The following is a 22292-nucleotide window of genomic DNA, read 5'->3' on the forward strand; positions in this document are numbered from 1 at the left end:
GTTAGGGGTCTGGAGAGGTCACCAAACTACATCTCTTTAAGCTAAAGATTTGTAGGTCAAAGGGTTGATATTGAAGCTACAACATTGGAAAGCAATAGGGCTAAAAATGTTGATTTCCACTCCTTGTCCTTACATACACTGATTTTTTTTTTTTTTTTTTAAATGGCTCCAATTGAAAATTTTCTAGTGATTGATCACTTCTACATTTTTTCAGTTTGCTGAATTGAAATTCTGTAAATTGATACAATTTAATTTAATTCGGACAACTGAAACATAGACTTGAAAAGGTTCAATTGGAGACAATCTATTTTACAATGTATATATATATATATATATACATATATATATATATATATATATATATATATATATATATATATATATATATATATATATATATATACATATGTTAAAATAGATTTATTTTTATTTTTATTGAAGACTGATGTGTCGTAAATTGTGTCAAAAAAGACATAATAAAATAAGAAGAAATATTAAGGCGCCTGCATCGCTGTTGTCAGTGCATATAGTGTGCTGATTCCTCGAGTCCGTCTAGATGTTTTGATTGCTCTTCATGACACAGGACAAGACCTCCAAATTATGAGCCAGGGGCAAAAGTAAGAGAATCCATCACCTCTGGCCACTCCTGGATAAGGAGAGTTAATCTTGGTCGATGCTGGTAATTTGTGGAGGCGGCTTGACTCTGTGCATCTTGTGAGTGTGAATGATTGTGTGGAATGAGCCTGCGGCGCGAGCGTGCTCAGCCTTCACGGAGACGTGAAGGCAAACAACACACACGGGTCAGTGAAATAAACAACATGAAATTCTTTTCTCAGCTGATGTCTTTCGTTTAAACCTTGCAACCTTTGTGTCTTGACTTTGCACATGCTGAAAAGTTCACCTTTTCTGAAGCTTTTTTGAAGCTATTAATGTTAACTTGTGTCATTTTAAACCTTTTATACCACATATACCTTTTAACCTTTTATAACACATTTTCAATATGTGAGCAGGCCCTAAAACTAACTTTTTGACACACCTGCCAATGGCCGGTGAAAATATTACTTACATGCCATGAATCATAATAGTCTTTATTAATCTTTGAAGCTTCAAAAGTTATTTAGTCACGAGGGATTAGTGGTTGTTCTGTCTTTTGTTGTTTGATTAAAATTAAAAACGCAGACAGCAGCAGGAATATTACACTGCTGTCTCTTTAAGACCCAATGCACAGATCCAATATACTGATAAACTTTTTTTTCTCAACTGCTTACGCTCACTTTAGACATAACTTATGTAACATAACTGATGTTTATGAGGATACTTGCCAAGATGGGCATTTTTAAATTATTTAATTTGAATATGTCTGTTCAAGCGCAAGAAGACGTAAAGTAGACCTCAGTTCAGTATGTCTGAGACACTAGAGAAACAAATTGAGTTCCCTTTTGAGCTTTTGTGACAAGGCAGCACTGTCCAGTCATTTATCCCAAGTGTTCTCACAGCATTGTTAGAATTCATTCAAATGTTAGTTACCGGCCAACTGGCGAATGACACCATTTCATACTCACCAATGCTGATTTTTACTCGCATTTGGAACTTGGTGAGTGTTCATTTTAATTTTTTTATGTGAGTGTATAGGGGTGTGCTATATTAACAACAAACAAAAAAATCTTGGTAATTAGACAATATTTTGAGTGTTTTTGAGCTGGTAACTTGACATGTTGAGGCATGTGGTGGACAGCTGACTTGTCAATTTTCATATTCTTCATGCTTTATGTAAAGTGGTTGGTTTACAGTACTAACAGAAATCAATGTTCCATTAAGGGGTGATTTTTATCCCTGATGATTTTTATCAATAAATTCAGTTAGAATATTAGGCACTATAGGACTGTTACAGATCAGCATCAACACAATTCTAATAGTACACAGAAAGTGCGCAGAATTTGAAACTGAAGTGCTTTTAGGTACATTTGCACAGACTGTATAATGCAGGTCTGAGAATGTTTTAAAAATAAAATGTTGAATATTGAAATATGAAATAATAATAATAATAAAAATTAAATGATACTTTAAATAAGAAATGAAAGTGACTGAAAATATGAAATTTCACAGGCAGTTATGACGCGTTTCCATTATTATTAGCATTGCAAATCTAGTAAAGTTTTTCATAACATTTATTTAAAAAAAAAAGACAATTTTTTATTAACACTGCAACACTGTGTTTTTAAAACAATGGCTGAGGGAGTGATGGAAAATTTTGAATTTTAAAATATTACCATTGAAGCAGTTTTGTTAAAATATTATACTTTTTTTTAATAGAAAATTACAAAATATTATTCTGTGCTACATAATGAGGGTTTCTTTTAAATTGGCTGAATTTTCTTCATTAGGTAAGATACCATGTTGTTTTAACCAGGCATTTTTTAAAACCCAAAAACATCACAATTGATTTTACAACATGCTCAGCATAAAAGAAGTCACTGCATGTATAAATTGTTTAATGTATTTTTAAATCGATACCATAAAAGAAGCAGCACATCATTGACCTAATTCCTGGATTTTATTTCAGGCTGTGTTGATAAAATATATCAATATCAATACACTTTTGAGGTGAAATAGTTTTGAAAAGCATCTCACCTGCTATATTTTCAACAAGATTAACGGTTAAAAGTGACCAGCTCCTCAAATCTCCTCTCAGTTTCACTGTAGAAGGATTTATGACAACTTGTTCTCTGTTCTGACTTTTTGTAGTCTTTTATGTCTCTATAGATCTTTTCCTTGGAGGAGTCAGTGAAGAGCTCTTGCTAAAAGAACAACTTTCCAAGGGTTTTTTCAGCCTTTCCGTCACCTTTGCCCTTTTTATCTGCTGGCTGAAATGAGGGGGCTCAGGAGCCTTAGTGTCGGGCTCCTGTCGGCCTTCTTCTCCACTTCCTTTGGTCTTTTTTTCCCTCCTCACGGTAAGTACCAGGACAGTTAAATTGCTTTCGTACTTTTGTTCTTATCAGTGCAACAGTTCAACTTGAGGCTATGGTCATTATTCAACACTATTAAATGTTATTATCCAGTAAACTCTTCCAGAAAAAAGCTTCCTTTTAGCATAAATGACTATCTCAACAGCTCTTTTATTCTTTGACCTCTTTCCTGCAGTGGAGCAGCTGCCGACCATCACTGCTCAGACCTCGGGCTCTCTCATTGCCTTGCCATATGATGAGAACATCCTGTTCAAGTGTGAAGCCAAAGGCAACCCAAGACCTACGTAAGTGAGATGTCCTGCACTTAAAGTGTTAATTCCCACCAAAATGGAAATTATGTCATCAATTACTCACCCTTGTGTTGTTCATTATGTAAGGTGAAAGACATAATGAACCATTATGTTTTATTACCTTAGAATGAGCCATTTTTATCTACATACACCGCGGGTAACCTTACAGTGAAGTCACCATTTTGTGCTGCAATGTTTCTACAGTAGCCCTAAACGGACAAACTTTTCTACAGATCACTAGTCACACACTGCGGTCTCGAACAATGACATTTTTGTCCTGTGTCAGCCCCCCGTAGCTTTGTGCTATGTGCTTCCAAAGGGAGGGGTGAGCTGTAGGTGATTGCGATTCACAACCTCACCACTAGATGCCCCTAAAACTTGCACAGTGCACCTTTAAACAAATGGAAAGAACGTTCAAACTGTGAACAAACAAATATATTCTATAACAGAGATTGTTTTAGTTACTCAGTATGTATTGTTAGTAATGTTTATATAGTGTAATATTTGTGAATTCGATTATGTACTACTGATCCATTTCCTTTGGGTGCCGTCAAGATTAATCTCTGGTACACTTGCCCACAAGAGCCCGCCCACACGCTGTTCTGATTGGCTGTAGTTTTTGATTGATTTGTCGCATCTCGTAGTCGCATTGCATCTGTTGTGGAAAGACAAGTTGCTTGTCCCTGGAATCTTATCCCATCGCATGTAGTTAGGACACGGTGTAATGATGACTGACAGACTTAAGTACACGTGACAAATGTACAGCATGTCATTTTAGATTTGCTTTAATGTATTTACCACGTCCAAATGTTGCTGTAGATAGATGCAAATTAGGAATTGCAGTGAAGAAACAAAGGCCACTTTCATACAGCAGACGAATACGGTTCTCAGCCCTGTATTTGAGTCCTTAGTATGGTTACGTTCACACACATTACAGTTATTTACGGGAGTGACAACCGCATTCAATAACCGAACTCACACCCATACATTTTCAGGGCTCACAAAGACATTCTCTGAAAACCTGCGTTGTGCTAATGGAACCGCACTGGACAACTAGTTGTCTGTCACGTCATACAGTGCAGAAGAGCCCCTTTTTGTGTGTGGTCACTTTCGTGTCATTTGAAGGTTCTAGATCTAGTCCCTGTTCTCCACTGAAGCGACTCCTGTCAGTTTTGAGTTCTATGCACGACTAAATACGTGTCATGCATGAGAGGCTGCAAAAGGATGTAAGGCACGAGTGGAAGTGTTAAAGGTCTGGCTAGCGTGTTTGCACAGCTTCTGTCAGTTAATGAAGATTAGACTGATAAACTTGCGACTCACTCTCTCAAAAAAAAAAAAAAAAAAAAAAGAGTACAAATTGTACCTACCTGAAACATTGTCCTCCCTGATTTTTCAGAGTTTTTACCCCGTGCGAGTCAAAGTACTCTCAGAAGTGTTATTCTGCCATACATTGTAGTTCTCCTTTTTAACCCGCTAATAAAAGCACCACGTTTTATTTTATGTCACCATACTTGATCGTTCAACTATTAGTGTAACTGTATTTAAATGGGGAAACGTGGAGGTGTTTGGTCGCTTCTAACTTGATCTCTGTTTGGTTCCATAGTGAATGAACTGGGCTTAGTGGGCTAAGCTAAATGCTATCAGATCGTCACCGCGCGTCAGAGAGATTAAGGGTGTACTCACACTAGCCAGTTTGAACCGGGCCCGGGACAATCGTACTCGGGCCCTGTTCATGGCAACCGTGCCTAGTGTGAGTACACCCTAAGTGCACACACTCAGATGAGAGAGGTGTGTATCAACTTGTTTTAGTTAAGGGAATAACCTAGTTTAATATGAAAAAGTGGTGAAGTATGCCAAACATATTTGTTGCAGAATGTACAGCGGGGAAAAACTCTGACACTTCAAAATGTTCATAAAGGGATCATTGGTTCTTGCAGAAGCTCAAATGTGATGGTGTAACACGCAACAAAGAATTTCAATGGTTCTGGCGTGTCAAGCAAACATGCATGAGTTTCCGTTTACCGAATGAGTGCACACTAGCATGTTCTCTGATCAATGTTAATATGTGAATACAAACCTAAAAGTACGAGTAAATGATGACCGAATTTTCATTTTTGGGTGAACTATCCCTTTAAGGTTGTCATTGCAGACAGCTAAACCAGAGAAGTACCCAAATAAAATTGTGGAATTTCTTTGTGCAAAATGTGAGGTGAAAATTAGGTGTTTTTCTCTCACCGTGAATATTCTTTATTTTATTTTATTTTTTATAATTCTCTGTATTGTATTCACTTCAAACGTGCAGGGAAAGTTAATTAAACAGAAAGGATGTACAAAGAAAAAGAGTTGAAACAGGAATCTTGTTTAATATGACACTAATAAGAAATCTATAAACTATACTTAGACCTTTTCTTTTAATTTGATGAAACAACCTATTTTTTTCATTTTCTTGTGGGTGGAATAAAAGTATTAGTGTTGCTGAAAGCTGCCTGTTGTGTGATTTTAATTAAACAGGTACCACTGGACAAAAGATGGGAAGGATTTTGACCCACATAAAGACCCTCGGATCATTAAAGAAGCAAATAGTGGGACATTTGTTATACCCAACAATAAAGATAAAGTGAAATACCAAGGAAAGTACAGATGTTATGCCTCAAACAAGCTCGGAACGGCAATATCAGAGGAAGCAGAGTTTACTGTGCCTAGTAAGTCATTGCACATAAATATCCTGTCTCACACATCATCTTGGCTGCTTATCATGAAACGAGTGGTAGGAATCCAGAAAATCTAATATTTAGAATTTCCTCAGATCTGTTCCAGGACATTTGCATATTACATGTGTCGCCTTGAGCACATCAAGCATGATGTTGCTGGACTTGTTTTTAATCTTGAGCATTTATTTCTGCCAGTTTCAATAGAAGGCTACCAAGTGACTGAATTTAAATGCAATTTATTTGTTTTTGTGCTTGCTGATAGTGGTACCCAAGTTTCCCAAAGAGAAGACAGAGCCAGTGGTAGTCACAGAGGGTGAATCGGTGGTTTTGGAGTGTAACCCCCCACAAGGGATTCCACCTTGGCAGCTGTACTGGATGACCAATGGTAATTCAATATACTTTAAATCGGTTTCACATCAAATTGCCTTAGAATAATTCACGAGTTCACACTTACATATGAGTCAGATAGAATAAACGGTATGCGTATTTTTGCGTGCTGTCCGAGGAGAGGGCTCTGAGCTCGGTATTTGGACCGAACCCAGAGTACTCCCCCTGTATTTCTGGTTAGGAAAGTAACCAGGTGAATGTGAGGATGACAGGGTTGGGGAGGGAATCTGAAAACCTGTCAAGAAACATTGGAGTTGACTGGGTATTTATGTGACCCTCCACTTGAGCTGATTGGTAGACGTGTTGATAACTGATTGCTGACAGATGGTTGGAATGACATCATGATTGGATAGATCATTTGAACGTGCTCCTCCCGAGTTTAGTTTTTAAATGACACATCATATATGCACTTTCAAATATTCTTCAAATCTCAGCTGCTACAACAAACATTACTGTTTCTTATATGTCAATCAACACCTTGGCCACAGTAAAAATGAATGCAGGCATACACCGGTCAGGCATAACATTATGACCACCTTCCTAATATTGTTTTGGTCCTCAAGCCCGACCCGTCGAGGCACGGACTCCACTAGACCCCTGAATGTGTGTGGTATCTGGCACCAAGATGTTAGCAACTGCAGCTATGTAGCCCCATACTTAACAATCTGTGTTCCACTGTGTATTCTGACACCTTTCTATCAGAACCAGCATTAACTTCTTCAGCAATTTGAGCTAGAGTAGCTCGTCTGTTTGATCAGAACACATGGGCCAGCCTTCGCGCCTCACGTGCATCAATGACCCTATTGCCGGTTCACCACTGTTTCTGCCTCGGACTACTTTTGATAGATACTGACCACTGCAGGGAACACCAAGAATACCGCACAAGAGCTGAAGTTTTGAAGATGCTCTGACCCAGTCGTCTAACATCACAATTTATCCCTTTGTTAAACTTACTTAAATCCTTAATCTTGCCCATTTGTCCTGCTTCTAACACATCAACTTTGAGGACAAAATGTTTAGTTGCTGCCTAATATACCCCATCCACTAACAGGTGCCATGATGAAGAGATAGTCAGTGTTATTCACTTCACCTGTCAGTGGTCAAAATGTTATACCAGATCAGTGTATATTTCAACCAACTGTAACTAAAACTAGCATTTTACTGGCGCCAGTCTTGAGTTCATGAATGCCTGTACTAATAATAGGCTTTTGATGATAAACATGTTTACATATTACATGATGCAAATGGTGAAGAATGCTTATGATTAATACTTACTGTAAGCACAAGATATGTGGCATTTGAAGAATTTCATCTTTTCAGTCAAGCCAGTAAAAGAGTAGATCGGCCGGTCTCAACTGGTCGCAGCTGAACGCAGAAAAAAATCATCCTATACAAGTAAACAAATATCATTAAAGGGTTAGTTCACCCAAAAATGAAATTGATATCATTAATGACTCACCCTAATGTTGTTCCACACCCGTAAGACCTCTGTTCATCTTCAGACACAGTTTAAGATATTTTATATTTAGTCAGAGAGATTCTGTCTCGCCATTGAAAACGTATGCTCAGTATAATGTCCCTTTCCAGAAGGACCAGAAAGGTAATAAACATCGTCAAAGTAGTCCATATGTGACATCAGTTAGTTAATTAGAATCTCTTGAAGCATTGAAAATACATTTTGGTCCCAAAATAAAGAAAACTACGACTTTATTCAGCATTTTCTTCTCTTCCAGGTTTGTTTTCAATCCTCAAAAAAAGATTCAAATTGTTATGAATCAGCGTATTGATTCATGATTCGGATTGCGTGTCAAACTGCTGAAATCACGTGACATTGGCGATCCAAATCATGAATCAATACGCTGATTCATAACCGTTCGAATCTTTGTTTGAGGATTGAAAACAAACACAGATGTCACATATGGACTACTTTATTGATGTTTTTATTCCCTTTCTGGTCCTTCTGGAAAAGGACAGTAAACTGTGCACATTTTTTATCAATGGAGAGGCAGAATCTTTCGGAGTAAATATAAAATGTCTTAAATTAGTCATTAATGACATCAATTTCATTTTTGGGTGAACTAACCCTTTAATAACTAACCATTAAAAGGTATTAAAATGAACATAATGTGGATAGGCCCAATAATATGCTTCACATTTAGTTTCTAAATGTGTCTTTACTTTTTTTCTCTTCATTTTTGTCTTGGTTTCCAATTCGAATATCTAAACATCCTTAAACAAGATAAGGTAACTTAGATTTAGATTTCAGAGTAATCAAATGAACTTAATCAGGTTTTGGCTTAGTGGTGGTAAGAAAAATACATTTTCATTATCTCTTTAAATTAATTTCCTCCCACATTTAGAAATGTAAAAAAAAGTTGTATTTGTTTTTTGCAGTGTTATTATTGTACGTGTCTTCATTTCTTGAGCTGAAGAGGTGGCTTAATCATGTTGAGCCACCTACATTTGATGTGAGGTACAAGAATATCTGAGCATTCGAAGCTCTACCCATGATGCCTGTTATCTGCTGTGCAGTCTGTCAGATGGGACTATTTCTGGGCGGTTCATGTTAATCTAACAATCCTCTCTGTATTGTTCTCAGATCTTCGGCACATTGAGCAGAATGAGAGGGTGTCCATGGGCCTCAATGGGAATCTGTACTTCTCTAATACACTGGTGTCAGACAGCAACGATGACTACTGCTGTTTTGCCTCCTTTTCCAGGATACGCACAATTGTTCAGAAACCCCGCATGGTCCTGAGGGTCAAGTCAAGTACGTGCCAAGAATCTCTGTAGAGAGTACAAGCAACATGCAATGGTTTAAAGAAAAATTTAATAGAAAAGAGTTTTATACTTGTGTGTGTATACACATTTTGTATATATTTTTCGTTTCCGAAAGAAATCTCTTGCTCTCACCATGCAAGGCTGCATTTGCTTCACTAGAAATATAGTAAAAACTGTTATATTGCGAAATATTATTACAAATCAAAATAGTTTTTTGAATATATTTTATTCCTGTGATGCAAAGCTTCTCTATGAATATGACGGACATATTTTTGCAGCTAGATGAAGCACAGCAGGTGTTTTTAAAACGATTTTTAGTCATGAAAATGAAATTCAAATGCAAACCGTGAGATGCACAACAGCTAAACAAATTATACATATATTAACAATACAACATTTTGATTGACTCTCAGTAATTATCTCTCAGAATGTATTCACATTTGGCTCATTTGGAGCGTTTGTTTCAGAACCTGGTACGCTGTATCACTTAGTTTGGTTTGTTAAACATAAATGAATGCGGCAATCATGCTCGGATAGGTATCATTCATCAGTCAGAGCGGGAATGACGGCTACATCCGTATAAGTGTTTGTGTGTGTCTTGACAGACACCGATAAAGCCACAATAAGTTTCCGGAGCGAATTTGTCAATCCAACCTAATGGATGACGCAGAAGAACTCGCATGTGACTTGCATAAACACATTTTGGTACGCTTTGAAATGTTGACTTGTGAAAGCAAACCAAAATTTGAATTTAATTGTATTATATATTTTTTGTTTATTTAACAGGGACAATGCAGAATAACAATTTCAAGCAGCCAATGCGTTACATGCAGGCTTCTAGCCAAAGACTAATTTGCAGCCCCAGTCCCTGTTTCAGATCAAAGCAAACAATCTACAAAAGGTTATTGATGATGGTGGTAGATTAGTTCCAAAAGCAAAGCTCAAATGGCTGTAGTGGCGATTCAATAAAGTGGATGCAATTTATAGATGATGATTTATACACTTGGTTTTAGTGTATTGTCAGCATTATGTGCTTTAGCGTGCTAATACATAAGAGTAACTGTTGGACAAACATTTGCATCTCTATCTTAACCCCCTTTAATGTCAACATGTACTCTATTTACATTCTTAAACTTGACATACTTCACCTGCACCTACCCCTGCCTGTTAAACACTTTATTCCCACTATTCTAAGATAATTTGGCACTTAATTTCCACTTTTCTGTTTTTTATTTAAAATAAACGAGGCTGATATGCAATGGGAAAGAAAGAAAAAAGTCCGATTCAGTGGGGCACTGAATCGGTAATGCCACCTTCCTTGCTCTTCACACCGCTGATTTCTGATGGATAAAATAAAGTTCTGACCTACACCCCCCCCCCCCCCCCCCTTTATGTATATTACAAATTAGTTCGCTGAGAAATATAGACGTTAATACAATATGTTTAGCACAGTTAAGAATATAAAACCTTATCGTTCTAATCAGTTTGGATGACCACTCTGAGCGTTTTTTACTTTGTATTTTCTTGTAGACGTTTCTGTGGGTTTTTGTGCTTATTTATTATCATTTGAATGTGCTGAAAATGTCAAAAAACTGCTGTATTTTTTTATTTTTTTAAATAGTAAATTCAAACCAAGGGGAGGATGACATCATGAGTGGTAAGTCACATATAAGAAGGTTGAATATTTAGTCAAATGTGCTGTGTGTGAAATATGCAAAACCTTTAATTTATCTCTCATTTTTGGGGGCTTTTCTTTGTGCTGCAAGAAGTTTAAGATAAAGCTTTGCCAGGCTTCAGCACTTGCTAGTTTGTCAGCTATTTTCAGAGTTCAGATTGTGTGTTCTAGAGTTTTTTTCAGTTTGAGATATGGGCTTTTCTAGGAATATCTGACTGTCAATTTGCAAAGTGTAATGACCTGTTTTTCAAAGAATATATCTTGAATTATGTTTATTTTCCTCATCAATTTGGCCCATTTTTCTTATTCAGACGTAAAGGTGGTTTTCTGTTTTTAATCCACGTCAAGGCCATTTAACATCATTTTTCCCCATTCAGTTCAGAAGAGGAAGCCGAACATTTTGGTTCCCTCAAGTCATACAACAACATACCTAAAAAAAGAAGAAGAGCTGGAGCTGGAGTGTATCGCAGAAGGGCTGTGAGTTCTCTTCTCTATGGTCACTTAGGGCTTACAAACACACCAAAGTAACCAATCATTTCCACTGACAGACAGACTGACGGCATTTTTTTCAACTTTTCTTAGGCCTACACCGGAGGTAGAATGGATCAAGATGTGGGAAAGTTTGCCAAAGCGCTCACAAATCAAAAACTTTGGAAAGCTTCTGAGTATACCAAATGTCACAGAACTGGATGAAGGGAAATACATGTGCAAAGCCAAGAATGACCTTGGTGAAGCTGTGCATCATTTCCAAGTTGTTGTGGAAGGTATGTTAACATTTAGAAGTTTTGAGATGTACTTTAATGATTCTCAGTTATTCTAGTCAGTAAATCTGTTTGACACAGGCCATAACCACCAAGCCCCCTGCAATATTTAGACATGGCCAAATTGCCCTCCACCCAATATTTGGAATTCTTGCACTGCTGCTGCTCTTCATTACACGCCGACTTTTGGGGACTTTAACCATATCCCCCAGAGTTAGATAAGTCCATAAATACCATTCTCATCTCCGCGCGTGCCATAACTCTGTCTGACGCTCCCACCGCTAGCCTAGCTTAGCACAAAGACTGGAGGTAAACGGCTCATCTAGCCTACTTCTCAATAAGTGACAAAATAATGCCTACATTTTCCTATTTACATGTTGCTATATATTTAGTTATAGTGAAAGCACTAATGTAAAGACAGTCAAATTGACAGACAGCATGCCACAGGTCAAATTGCCAGATATCAAACTTTACCTAACTATTGAATCAGTCTACAGTTTACAGAAAACATTTTGTTTACTTATGGCTTAACTATACCGTCGTTGTCACAATGTTGGCGCTAGCCTGCGGCTAACTAATGATAAATTACCACTTTTTTATTTTTTTACCTTGGCTTAAGTCAGGTAATAGACCAGCTTATAGGTTCACTACAAAGGGCAAGTATTATATATAATTATCGCAAACTTGTGTGGTTGCAGCGATAGCTCTCGACGCAGCAGATTGTCTTGTTTGAATGACATGTGGAGTTAATAAATCCTTATCTTGAGCAAATAAAGCAAGCTGACATTCAGTACGATCATATATTTTATTTTGAATACATACAAATGTCATTTATTTCTTTTAGTTTGTCAATGCACTTTTTTTGCAGAGCACATTAAGAATTACGAGCTTATGAACGAATCTGGAAATTAAGCAAAATAACGGAGAAAAAAAGAGAATTAGTCCTCAGATGCCATGTCTATAATTTATAGCAAAAAAATCTAGCTTGAATTCGATCTCAAGCTAATTCATTAAAAGCAGTAATTAACGTTAACGTTACTCCACCACCTGCTGACATTAACACACCCCAGCCCGTTATAGCTTGCAGCCACATATGTCATCGGTCGATGTTCTTTAACGGATGAGATCCTGTGGAAATCCTGAAAAACTTGAGTCCGCAACTGGTGCGATTTTCACAGTTCACGATGCAAGTAGGCATTTTTTTTCTTGACGAGAAATTCTCTGGTTAACATACAATTCAATGGAATGGAATGAACTTTCTGACCCCGACATGTGCACTGCGAACTGTGAACTCACTCAGTTTCAGTCAATCTCATGTCAATCTTGAGTACCTATAGAGTAGTATTGCATCCTTCATATCTCCGAAAAGTCTTCAGTTTTATTATATTTATAAAAGAAATATGGGCTGTACCGAGTCTTTCCGGAAAAAAACGAGCGCCTGGAGGCGTATCATGTGGGCGGAGCTAAAGAATGACGAGCGCGCAAAGCAGTGACGTCCTCAAGCGTGGAGAAACCCATGGCTATCGAGCTCAGCTAATACAGATAATGATCCAGAATCATTCGGAGGCTGAAATAAATTGAACAGGAGAAACAGCAACAGCAGGACGTCCGTCTCTGTGGTATGTACTGTATTTAGGGGCCTGTCAACATTTGTGTGTGTTTACTCGCAGTTTATGAGGACATGATTCGGTTTATGGACTATTGTATGTGACTAAACCTTAGCAGTAGCAAGCAAAACGGTTTTGCACGTCAGATAGTGTAACGTTATACATAGAACAGCAATGGAGTAACCGTTAGCGCATTTGAATGACGAAGCACGCGATCGTGTCGTTTACTGATGTTTACTCACGCGACGAGCCAATAGGAGAGACATTTGAAGCAGTTTTACTCACCGGCTGCTTCCAAAGCAGGACCGAACCTTTATCGCTGGGACCGCTCCGTCAAAAACACACTTCGTTGGTATGGTTTGGTGAAGTCCTGACAGCAGTGACTTGCTGTGGTGAAGCGTTAAAGTCACTTGATGTCACCCATAGGAATATAGTGGAGCGTGGAGTGTTTATGGGCGTGCATTTCCTCTCTCGCTCTAGTCACACGCACACACCATTCCGGGAGAAGAGCCCGTACGGCCCATACAAGGACCTTCCGCTCTATTAACATCAAACCGACCCATACTCGAAAAAAACTCTCTGAAACTTGTGAGAAACCAGAAGGAGTATTTTTGACACGTCCAAAATTAGTTTTTGAAACTTTGTCTATGTTTAGGATGGGAATCCAAGTCTTTAACAGTGTAAAAAGCTCAGTATGCATGAAACAGCATTTCACCCCCCCCCCCCCCAAATGCGTTTTATTGCAAATCTGTTTTTGCTTTTCAAACTCTGAAAGGTTTCAGTTTAATATGTTGCAGACTTTTATTAATTAAAAAAAATTAAATTATCCTAAATTATACTGATGATAATAAATAATATAATAATATCGGGTTTGTTTTTGAAGCTGCGGTTGCTGCTTTGCCTCACGAGAGTTGGCAACACTGATGCGTCGGTCGCTTTAACATTGAGAGAAAGTGAGGTGAACTGTGTGAATTGTCTTGCGACAGAAATGTTAAACGACCAACAGTAACATTCAGTGATGAAAACTTCAAATATGGCAGTTTTAAATTGAAAATATGCATTTATGCGATTCATTAATACACATAGTATTTGCAAACAGCCCGTCCTGCATTCAATACATGGTTATGGCCTTAGTTTGACAAAAATAAATATTCTAGAATGTTTGAAAATGCCAAAGAATGTTAAAACTATGATTTCCAGTAGCAAGGAATTGCTCCGGTTAAGTGCAGCCTCTATAAAAATAAATGTAAAATCATTATCCAGTAATCACAAACACAAACAAAGCTTCTGTACTAAGAGTCTATATATAAAAAAATTGTATGTTTACTATTTAATGCAGTAACACACACACACACACACACACACACACACACACACACACACACACACACACACACACACACACACACACACACACACACACACAAAAAACACACATCTGAATGAAAACCAAACTGCAGGTTGATCTCATAAAATCAACACTAAATAAAATGGTCATGTCCCTTTCAAACGCAGGAGGGCAGTATTGCTCTAAGTAGGAAGTTGTTTTAATCCGTATTCATATGCTGTGTCTCAGAGCCACCCAGCTGGCAGGAGGAGCCAGTGAAGAGTCAGTTAGCAGGGATTGGATCTGACATCCACATCAAGTGTTCTGCTGCAGGAAAACCACAACCCACAATCACCTGGAAGAGGAACGGCCAACCCCTTGATGGTGTGTTAAACCCCCTCATCCCCCACCCTTATCATGGCCATTTGACTGAAATTGTCAGCTCAAAGCCACTCTGCCAAATGTGCAATTACTGGCTGTGTGAACAGTCTGTTGTTCCGTTTTGGTTTTTCCTCATCATTAAGACTCTGTAAACATCAGTGAATATGTCGACCCCTGTATTCACACACAATTTACATGCTCTGTTAAAATGATACATCAGTAGTGAGTAGACCAGAGCATAATATGCAGCAAAAGTCAATGATGTCTCTTCCAGATATGTACCTCACAAGTGTAGTGTTGCTATAGCTAATGATATGAAATATTACTATATAGACAGCACTCTATGAGATATTTCTCAGAGTGGATTTTTGTTAGAAATGTGTTTGTTTTTATGTCAGTTTCTGTATAGACATATACCTTCAAGTCTTGGCTATTGAACATGTCCAGTGTTATCACTCACAGAAAAAAGGCAATAGCATTTATATTTAAATGCCTGAATAGCCACTATTTGGTGGCTTTTCAGCAAAATGTAAATCTTTATGAAACACAAAAATATTATTAAGCAGCACAACTATTTTCAGCATTGATAATAAGAAAGCATGTTTCTTGAGTAACAACTCTGCATATTAGAATGATTTCTGAATGATCATGTGACACTGAAGACTGGAGTAAGGATGCTGAAAGTCCAGCTTTGACGTCACATGAATAAATTATATTTTAAAATATACTGAGATAAAAATTAAAAAAACTATGGAAGCCCGTTTCCGCCACTAAATAATAATAAAAAAAAAGTAATTGCAACTCACAATAAATTCACAATTGCGTAATAGTCACAATTCTGACTTTTTTTCTCACAATTGCGAGTTTTAAAGCCAGAATTCTGAGATATAAACTCGCAATTCCGTGACAGTCACAATCTGACATTTTCCACACAATTGCAAGTTATAAAGTCATAATTCTAACTTTATATCACGCCATTGCGAGTTTATATCTCAGAATTGTGACTTTATAACTCGCAATTGTGAGAAAAAAAGTCTGAATTCTGAGATTAAAAGTCGCTATTTTTTTATTTAGTGGCAGAAATGGGCTTCCATAAAAAACTGTAATTTCAAATTGTAATAATATTTGGCATCATAAAAAAAATCATATTAAAACCAAACTTTCGAATGTAGTGTGAATGTAGCCCCAGGTCTCTTCTCTCGGGTGCCAATTTAATTTTTTTTTACCCCAGATTTTCTTTCTACCAATCACAAAATGCTTGACGACAGAATAATCATAGTCGGAGCGGAGCAGAGAGACACCGCTGTGTACCAGTGTGAGGCCTCCAACAAACACGGGACCCTACTTGCCAATGCCAACGTGCTTGTCATGAGTGAGTACTTAACTTACCTATAGACAATGAAAATCATATTGCAATGTTTAAAATGCTAGGTCACCTCTACTGATGTGCAACCTATCTAATCTACATGTATCAATTAATCATCGCACCAGAAGAGAAGATTGTGGTCCTCATTGAAATTTTTTGGGCTTTGATTATATTATGATGCTCTTGCTGACACGTAAAGGCTTAAGGGTTTCAGCAGCTGTTCATTCGTAATTGACGTAGAAGAGAGAGAGAGTGTGTGTGTGTGTGTGTGTGTGTGTGTGTGTGTGTGTGTGTGTGTGTGTGTGTGTGTGTGTGTACGTACGAACTACTTCAGTCTCTGTTTTCTGTTTGTAGATCTGGCAGAAGAAGAGAGCTCTTTTATATGCTAATAGATTTTTTACAGTTTAATTGTGATTTCGGGAGTGTACCTTGGATTCATGAGCCTCGGCCATATGCCACACTGGTTGTTTGATGTTTATCTGTGTGAACTTTTGACTAATGGTCCGGCTTTCTCTCAGATCACCCTCCTTTGATTCTGACGCGGAATTATCTGGAGTACGCTACCATGTTAGGCAAGAGTGTGATTATGGACTGCAAAGTCTTTAGCTCACCACCTGCCACCCTTAACTGGTGAGTTTTGTATAAAGCTCTCTGTTTCTAACACTGTGTCCTAACCAGACGCAACATAAGCCACAAGTCAGGGGTCTCTTTTCTGTTCAACATTCCGCTTTTGTCCTTTATACGTATTCCTGAAATGGTGAGCACACTGAAATCTCATTAAACTGATGTGCAGGAGTTATATTAAACATCAAACTTGGACAATTGATTGTGGGAGAATTGGATATTATACAGTAGGACAAATTCAACAATTTGCTAAAGGGAAACCTTGAAAATCATGCCATCCAATAAAGCATTATAGAAGCCATGTCAGTACAAGAAAAGTACATGTAAATACCTGATATGTTTTTTAGTTTTATGCAGAGAGCTGCTATGATTGGCTGCTTTGTGATTGATTGTTGCATCCTGCATTTTGCCACTGCAGAAAAAAAAAAATCTTCTTCACCGAACAGAAAAACTATCAATTTTATGTCACACCTAGTTGGGACGTGTACGAGTGTTAATTAAGTTCATTGATTGTACATAATATTTAAAATATCTAGGCCTATATTTAAGATTTATGTATTTGAATCGCATACAAATTTAATCCATTTGGATATTTCTCAGTTTTTCAAATCTTTTAAACTTAATATGATGCATATTTGCCAGTTTTGCATAAATTAAACGGATAAGAATGAGATTTATGTACTAATCAGAGGTGGAAAAAGTACACAACTTCATTACTTGAGTAAAAGTAAAAGTACTACTGGTCAAATATTACTCCGTTACAAGTGAAAGTTGTAAAAACAGATTTTTACTCAAGTTAAAGTACAGAAGTATTTGTTTTCAAAAGTACTCAAGTATCAAAGTAAATTTCCTTTTTTATGCCAACGCATTATTTTATTATTGTTGTATAAATGCACACTGTCATCATGGTTTAAGTCATTCAGTGATGCTCCATCTGACATACTAGCATACGACTAACTTAAACTCATTTGAATTTTTAAAATAATGTCAGATTTAAAAAATAGTAAAGCAAAGGATATATTCGGACTTGATACATCACTTTTAAAAGAACACAAAACTATTCTAACTCCTCCACTAACCATAGCTGTGAATCAATCCATAAATGAAAACAATTTTCCTTTGGCGCTAAAAAAAGCAGTAGTCAAGCCAATTTTCAAGTCAGGGGACAAGCTCTGTGTCTCAAACTATAGACCTATTAGCATTCTGCCAGCCATCTCCAAGATCTTTGAGAAGGTGGTGGCAGAACAGCTAGTAGAGCATCTTAACCACACTGATGCATTACATCCTTGCCAGTTTGGGTTCAGGAAAAGATACTCCACAGAGTCTGCATGCTGCTACCTACTAGAAGACATCAAATCCAGTCTTGATGGTGGAGGTGTGGTAGGGGCGGTCTTTCTAGACTTGAAAAAGGCCTTCGATACAGTTAATCATCAGCTGCTCATTAGCAAATTATCTGATTTTGCTCTTGACACAAATACAATAACATGGATTCAATCTTACCTTAATGACAGACAACAATGTGTTGGGGTTGACAATAAAAAATCACCATTAAGACCTTGTAGCATGGGAGTGCCACAAGGTTCCATTTTGGGCCCCCTGCTTTTTACCCTTTACATAAATGACCTACCAGCTGTGTGTAAGAGTAAAATTATTATGTATGCTGACGATACGGTGCTATATGCACATGGTAAAACTGCGGAAGAAGTCGCTTACAAACTGACTAAAGAGATGAAGAAAGTTTGTTTGTGGCTGAAAAACTCATGCCTCACTCTAAATTTGGGTAAGACTGTTTCTATGTTTTTCACAAATCGTTTTAAAATACAAATTTACCCTAATATTTTAATTGATGGACAAATTGTTTCAAATCAAGAACAGGTAAAATATTTAGGTGTCATATTGGAACCAAATTTAGGCTTTAAAAAGCATATAAAAAAATTAACAAATACAATAAAACTTAATATGGCGCAGTTCAGATACATTAGAAATTCCTTTACAATCGAGGCCTCAGGGGCCTATTTAAATGCCATGATTGTTCCTCATTTTCGCTATTGTTTGACAAGTTGGTCACAGGCTACTAAAACTGCACTCAAACCACTTGAGTCATTATATAAAAGCTCACTAAAGATTCACGATAAGAAAAGCAGACGATACCATCACTGTCATATTCTTGTAAAATACCAGTTTCTCAGCTTTGAAAATCTGATAATTCACACCAATCTTTGTTTGATGTATAAGATACTTCATGACAACGCTGCTCCTCCACTAAAAGAATTCATATCTTTGGGCTCTGAAATAACAGCTCGAGCCACACGATCTACAGTGCGAGGTGAATGCAGGATCCCGAAACGCAGGACAGTGTTTGGAAACTGCTTTTTCTTGTGTGGCCGCTCGTCAGTGGAACATATTGCCTACAGAGCTAAAAAAAAGCACAAATTTTTATACCTTCACACGCCAAGTAAAGAAATGGCTTTTATCAAATCAAATTTGTTCCCACATGTGACTAGATATGTGTATGTGTGTAAGTGTGTGTTCTAAGGTCAAAGTATGTGAAAGGTGTGAACATGAATGTTTGTACAATTTCTGTTTTGTTTTATTTATTTATTTATTTTTTTGGCAAGTATGAATTTTATTTCTCATGTTTGTTTATATATTGTAGCTTAACATCAGCCTGCCCAGGGACTACGGGTGAAAATTAGCTCTTGAGCTAAAACCTGGTACTATGCATCTCTCCCTTTGAGGTTAATGTTTATTGTACGCTGTCCCTGTTTCTTAAATAAATAAATAAAAAAAAAAAAAAAAAAATACTTGTATATAAGTTACAACACCCTTTACAAAGCTGCTGTCACTTTAAGGCCAAATGCACGGATCCAATACACTGATACACATCTGATATTCTCCCAACTTTACTCTTCTCTTTCTCCCAGATGTTTATATTGTTAATATTTTAGAAGACATGCACCAAGTGTATGCCAACTAAACTAATCGTGATTTTTTTTTTTAAACTGAAACATACTTTCAAAGTATGGCTATGGGTGCACACACTTGTGCCTAAGAACCGTCTTCTTCCATTTTGCTATGAAGAGATCAGTGTTCAAAAAAAGTTGGGAAAATATATATGACCCTATAAGAGTGATTCCTGACAAAAATTTTCATTCCTGAAAAAAACTTTTAAAGATGGAAAAAAAATCATCCTCCGACTTTCAGAGCTGCTGCAGAAATGACTTTAGACCTAGATAGAAATCTAGTGGAGTAAAAAGTACGATATTTGTCTTTCAAATGTAGTGAAGTAAAAGTCATAAGTTTCCAGAAAAAAATATACTCCAGTAAAGTACAGATACTCAAAAAGTATTTTATATATTTATCATAAATAAATAAAACTATTTTGAAAATATGATTATTTAATCAAATATTAGAAATGGGTCTTTGAGAAACATCTGCCAAAATGTAGGAGGGGCTAACGTTTCCATTGCTTGATGATAATGATTGCCATGCTTCATTTCATGTCCATTCTATTGTAATAAATACAATTATTACTATATAATTGCAAAACCTGTAAAAAAAAAACATTTTTATTAACCTAATTTTAGACATTTGTGCTGACCTCATCCATCCATCCATCCATCCATCCATCCATCCATCCATCCATCCATCCATCATCAATCCACATATATATATATATATATATATATATATATATATATATATATATATATATATATATATATATATATATATATATATATATATATATATATATATATATTATATATATATATTATAGACATTTGTGCTGACCTAATCCATCCATCCATCCATCCATCCATCCATCCATCCATCCATCCATCAATCCATCAATCATCAATCCACACATATATATTTATTATATATATATATATATATATATATATATATATATATATATATATATAATATAGACATTTGTGCTGACCTAATCCATCCATCCATCCATCCATCCATCCATCCATCCATCCATCCATCCATCCATCCATCCATCCATCCATCCATCCATCCATCCATCCATCCATCCATCAATCAATCATCAATCCACTAGAGAGAACAGACATTTCATAAGGGCTATAGATCTTGCAGTGTCTTTTCTCAATATTGTCCCTTTTTCATTCACTTAATTCACTTGACCCTACTGGGTCTGCATCCACCCATAATCTGAGGACCAGCTACAGTGATAATGCAGTGCTGAAAAACCCTGCCAAAAATGATTTAGCATGTAATAAAATGTTAATTGAGAGTTCATAAAAAAATTAAAAAATAATAATAATAATTATATATATGCAGACCCAGTAGGGTCAAGTGAATTAAGTGAATGAAAAAGGGACAATATTGAGAAAAGACACTGCAAGATCTATAGCCCTTATGAAATGTCTGTTCTCTCTAGGGGATCCTCCTTTTGCACTCATATTTATACTCTTTTTCTTCTGTGAAAAGTTTCCTTTCAAAACCTTTGGTCAATTTTGAAAGTCATGTTACAAAAAAACAAAAATAGCCTACATTGGATTCAGTTTTATCATCAGAGCATCTGTAGTCATTTCAGTAAAGGCCATTCCCATGGGCCCCTATTTCAGAAGACCTGTGAAGAGTTCAGTGTTTGTTTTGTAGGAGAAGAGAAGACCCAGAGGGCTCTGTAGATGGAGAGGGATATTCTCTCCTGAAGAATGGCTCCCTGCAGATTCACAAAGTCGAGATGGAAGATATGGGCCAGTACAAATGTTTGGCAAGCAACTCTGAGGGCACCGCCAGCATCACCACTGAACTTTTCATCAAAGGTTAGCCACCTTCCTTAATCAAAAAGCTTTGTCTTTTGGTCATTACTGAAACTAAAGGCCTGCCATTGATAGATTCAACTAGGATCGTAGAACCTCCCCAAGACATGAAGGTCAAAGGAGGATCTATGGCCGAGGTGGAGTGTCAGGTGGAGTGCGACCCCACCCTCAGAAGAGAGCTGGAGATCTTGTGGCTGAAAGATGGGATAAATATCCTCTCTAACTTCTCAGAAAGGTGGGCGACCTGTTTTCCCTTAGTGGTGTAGCTTGTCCCTCATGTTTCAACTTTGAATTCATAGAAGCCATTCTCCATTTAAGTAAATCCCCATTGTGCTGTCAAAATAGGAAGGATTAGCGTGAGCCGTGACATTTTAACATTTTATTTATAGTTTTATCAGTGTTGGAATCATGGATTAAGTACTTACACTTTGTAGTCATGTAACAGAGCGGAGCTAGATGTAATTGTAAGCTTTTATCAGTAATAGTACGCTTTTATGGGGGAAATGTCTCCTGAAAATCAAAAGGTACTTCAGCTAATGAGCAGGAGCTTTAACCTCTTTCTACTATAGGCTAGAATATGATGTCGAACAGGATTTTCTGTGTAAATGCAGTGTAAT

General features: G+C 37.0%; 1 protein-coding gene across 9 annotated transcripts in view; it reads left to right on the plus strand.

Moving 5' to 3' along the window:
- Window positions 1–22292, plus strand: part of chl1a (cell adhesion molecule L1-like a) — an 88378-nt gene that overhangs the window by 38961 nt on the left and 27125 nt on the right. For 8 of the 9 annotated variants that reach the window (XM_067446646.1, XM_067446651.1, XM_067446649.1 and 5 more), the window contains exons 2-14: window positions 2764–2951; window positions 3142–3250; window positions 5768–5958; window positions 6230–6352; window positions 8954–9124; window positions 10757–10792; window positions 11188–11287; window positions 11393–11574; window positions 14755–14889; window positions 16118–16258; window positions 16771–16882; window positions 21512–21678; window positions 21751–21910. In XM_067446646.1, coding sequence (XP_067302747.1) covers window positions 2870–2951; window positions 3142–3250; window positions 5768–5958; window positions 6230–6352; window positions 8954–9124; window positions 10757–10792; window positions 11188–11287; window positions 11393–11574; window positions 14755–14889; window positions 16118–16258; window positions 16771–16882; window positions 21512–21678; window positions 21751–21910 — 1709 coding nt within the window. In that variant the 5' untranslated portion in view covers window positions 2764–2869. Of the gene's footprint in view, window positions 1–583; window positions 801–2763; window positions 2952–3141; window positions 3251–5767; window positions 5959–6229; window positions 6353–8953; window positions 9125–10756; window positions 10793–11187; window positions 11288–11392; window positions 11575–14754; window positions 14890–16117; window positions 16259–16770; window positions 16883–21511; window positions 21679–21750; window positions 21911–22292 lie in introns of all 9 variants that reach the window. The other variant, XM_067446648.1, reaches the window with a different exon arrangement.

Source organism: Pseudorasbora parva, chromosome 6, assembly GCF_024679245.1.
Source record: "Pseudorasbora parva isolate DD20220531a chromosome 6, ASM2467924v1, whole genome shotgun sequence".
In the NCBI taxonomy this organism is placed as follows: domain Eukaryota; kingdom Metazoa; phylum Chordata; class Actinopteri; order Cypriniformes; family Gobionidae; genus Pseudorasbora; species Pseudorasbora parva.